The sequence below is a fragment of the Sorghum bicolor genome, chromosome 1 (assembly GCF_000003195.3).
Source record: "Sorghum bicolor cultivar BTx623 chromosome 1, Sorghum_bicolor_NCBIv3, whole genome shotgun sequence".
In the NCBI taxonomy this organism is placed as follows: Eukaryota; Viridiplantae; Streptophyta; class Magnoliopsida; order Poales; family Poaceae; genus Sorghum; species Sorghum bicolor.
Window position 1 is genome coordinate 16,768,146 of NC_012870.2, and position 1,131 is coordinate 16,769,276.

The window sequence follows — 1,131 nt, forward strand, 5'->3', positions numbered from 1 at the left end:
AATGCAATCAAAGACTGTTTCATAAATGGAGCAAGTAGAAGATATGCAGAGGAAATTTCTCTTTTCTTGCAAATCTGAAGATTCCAAGCTTAAAATAAGTTGTAACGCTTCACATGTTACAGACCGTAGGGAAAAAAAAGAAGAATTACTCAACAAACAACAAGTGAACTAATGAACAACCCTAATCGTGCTCCCTCCCAGCACCAAATTGAAACCCGTTCTTGTTCGATCCAAGAAGAAGACCTTGAGCGCCTAGTAGTCGAAGAAGTCGTCACCGTAGTCGTCGTCATGCCTGCCGTCCAACGGACTCCACTGGCAGTTGATGCACCGGAAATTGCTCCTGCCGCCGTTGGTGGCCCGCGCGCCGCACACCGGGCACTTGTCCGCGATCGGCGAAGCGAACTGGGGCCTCGGAGGCGTCGAACCCCTCCTCCGCCTGCCCATCTGCGCCGGCTTCGCTTGCTTGGCTTGCTGCGAGTAGGTCGGTGGCGTCGGCGCCGCGGCTCTCGGCGTCGGCGGCGGTGCGGGTCTCCGAGCCATCTGCACGACCTGAGGCCGCCGCGGCCTCGGTTCCGGCTCTGGCGCCCTCGGATTCGGTGGCGCGGCCTGGCGCTGCGGCGGCGGCGGCGGCGCGGGTCGGTCGGCTGGCGCGGGCGCCGCGGTGCCAGGAGGAGGGTGCTTGGCCAAGAGCGCGTGCGAGGCGGCCTGGACGAGCATGAACGCACCGTCGGCCGCGGCGCAGGGGTTCTTGTCGGGGTGCACGAGGAGGCAGAGCCGCCGGTGCTGCTTCTTGATGTCGTCGTGGGTGACGCCGCCGCCGCCGCCGCCTCCGGGATTTGGATTCAGGCCCAGCACGGCGTACCAGTCGGTGGGGCTGCTCCGGGCCGCCGCCGCGTGGACGTCGTAGGCCGCTACGATCTGCGGCGTGCCGGGGAGGTCCGGCGCCAGCCTGACCGCGGACTGCATCCACTGCCTGGCGGCGATGACGTTGCCGGCGAGGAAGCTCTTCTCGGCGAGCGCGTGAGCCTTGCGCGCCTGCTCTTCCTTCTCTTTCTCCTTCGACTCCGCCATGGCTTCGGACGCGCTGGATCGGTGTTACGATTTGCGAATTTGCGATGTGCCATACGCCGT

At 63.5% G+C, this 1,131-nt stretch overlaps 1 protein-coding gene across 1 annotated transcript; it reads right to left on the reverse strand.

Moving 5' to 3' along the window:
* On the reverse strand, positions 1-1,131 carry LOC8065668 (protein app1). Its single transcript, XM_021451320.1, has one exon. The coding sequence runs from the start codon at positions 1,069-1,071 to the stop codon at positions 253-255; it is 819 nt and encodes a 272-aa protein (XP_021306995.1). The 5' UTR covers positions 1,072-1,131; the 3' UTR covers positions 1-252.

Excerpts from the sequence above, each read along its gene's own strand:
- LOC8065668 (XM_021451320.1), bottom strand. The coding sequence starts at position 1,071 with ATGGCGGAGTCGAAGGAGAAAGAGAAGGAAGAGCAGGCGCGCAAGGCT.